This window comes from Rhea americana, unplaced genomic scaffold (assembly GCF_003343005.1).
Source record: "Rhea americana isolate MKP2758 unplaced genomic scaffold, rheAme1 scaffold_28, whole genome shotgun sequence".
Taxonomy (NCBI): Eukaryota; Metazoa; Chordata; class Aves; order Rheiformes; family Rheidae; genus Rhea; species Rhea americana.
Window position 1 is genome coordinate 6,784,846 of NW_028186401.1, and position 1,600 is coordinate 6,786,445.

Here is a 1,600-nt window from a genome sequence, read left to right on the forward strand (position 1 = left end):
GGGCCCTGCCCGGAGCCCGCCCCGCACCTCGTCCCGTGGCGCCCCGGCTCCGACACCCGCCGCGCCGCCGTCGTGGGCCGCGGGGTGGCCCTGCGCCTCGAGAGCTCCGCCGCCTTCCACTCCCTCGTCATCCGCGACGGAGGTAAGCCGGGCCGGGCCGCCCCCTCGGGTCCTGCCGGGCCGGGCCGCCCCCTCGGGTCCTGCCGCCTGCGGCTGCATCCTTCGCGCGGGCTCCGCACCTCCCCATCGCCGCGCTCCGCGGGCGCCGTCCAGCTCCGCGATGTTGGGGGTGAAGGTGCGTGCGTTGCGCGACAGGTGCCATCTCCCGATTTAATTTTGGGGAGGAGGGTGACTTTGCCTGGCGGGTGGCATTTCCCGTCCCCTCGGGGTGTGCCCGCTCCCTGCCGCCCCTTAACCCCGCTCTTCTGCCCCCCCCGTCAGGGACGCTGGTGTTCGCCGACCGCCCCCACGGGCCGCCCATCACCCTGCGGGCCCGCTACATCCTCATCGAGGACGGCGGGGAGCTGCACATCGGCTCGGAGAGGTGTCCCTACGGCTCGCGGGCCACCATCTCGCTGTACGGGCGGGCCGCCGAGGGGGCGGCCGTGGAAGGCTTCGGGCAGAAGTTCGTGGGCGTGGGGCGCGGCGGCGTGCTGGAGCTGCACGGCCGGCGACCTCGCTCCTGGACCCTCCTGGACAAAACGCTGCACCCCGGCGGGCTGCGCCACGGCCCCTACTCCTCCGAGAGGCGCTGGGGCAGCCGTGGGCTCAACCTGCGCGTCCTCGACGCCGGCACGGCGCGGGTGCTGGCGGCCAGGCGCTTCGACACCCACCTGCTGCCCGGCGAGTGCCGGCGGCTGCRCGACTTCCTGGCGCTGCAGGCGCCCGGCAGGGTGGTGGCGGCCGCCGTGGGGGACTCGGCAGCCCGCAGCCTCACGTCGGAGACGCGGCGGCTCTTGCGGGACCGCCTCGGCAGCAGGCACATCGCGAACCTGGGGTACAGGTGAGGCGGGCGGCGGGCGCGGGGCTCGAACTCGCGGCGCGCTGGGCCCCGGCGCCCGCGGCTGGCGGGGGGGGGTCCCGCGGCGCCACCATGGACAGCTCCGCGCCGGCGGCCGCCGCGCCTGGGCGCCCGGCACCGCTTCGCCCCGACGGAGCGGCGGCGCCGGCGCCGCGGGTTCGAGTCCCGCGGCAGCACGAGGGCCGGGGGGTTCCGCGGGCAGCGCCCAGCACCTCGCATCCAGCGAGCCGGGAGGGGGCCGGGGAGGGCAGGCGGCACTGCACCCTCCCCTCCTGCTCGAACCTGTCCGCGAAGCTCTGGCCATCCTCCTCCAAGACCAGTGCAGCCAGTAATTTGGTGTGCTCCTTCCTGCTCCCGCTCAGGCAGCCCTGGGCTCTGGTGGGGATCCTCGGAGGGGATCCACTTTCGACAGTGGAAGATAAGAGAGAATATCATGGGAACGGGACAACGGGGCTTGCTGTAGCCCAAAAAGATTTCCAGACCTACGACGGAATCCGTTTCACTGTTACTGCTTTCAGCGGATGGGTGAAAGGTTTAGTGTCTCCTTACAGTTGTCTCTCTTCTCTTGCTTTGCTCTGT

At 72.9% G+C, this 1,600-nt stretch overlaps 2 protein-coding genes across 2 annotated transcripts in view; both read left to right on the plus strand.

The window, feature by feature from the left end:
- Positions 1-1,600, plus strand: part of LOC146593828 (cell surface hyaluronidase CEMIP2-like) — a 55,508-nt gene that overhangs the window by 5,121 nt on the left and 48,787 nt on the right. Inside the window, exons 2-4 of the mRNA XM_085308721.1 lie at positions 1-142; positions 442-1,003; positions 1,384-1,553. Coding sequence (XP_085164847.1) covers positions 1-142; positions 442-1,003; positions 1,384-1,553 — 874 coding nt within the window. The remainder of the gene's footprint in view (positions 143-441; positions 1,004-1,383; positions 1,554-1,600) is intronic.
- The window catches only part of CEMIP (cell migration inducing hyaluronidase 1), a 119,475-nt gene that overhangs the window by 2,393 nt on the left and 115,482 nt on the right, over positions 1-1,600 (plus strand). The window lies entirely within an intron of this gene.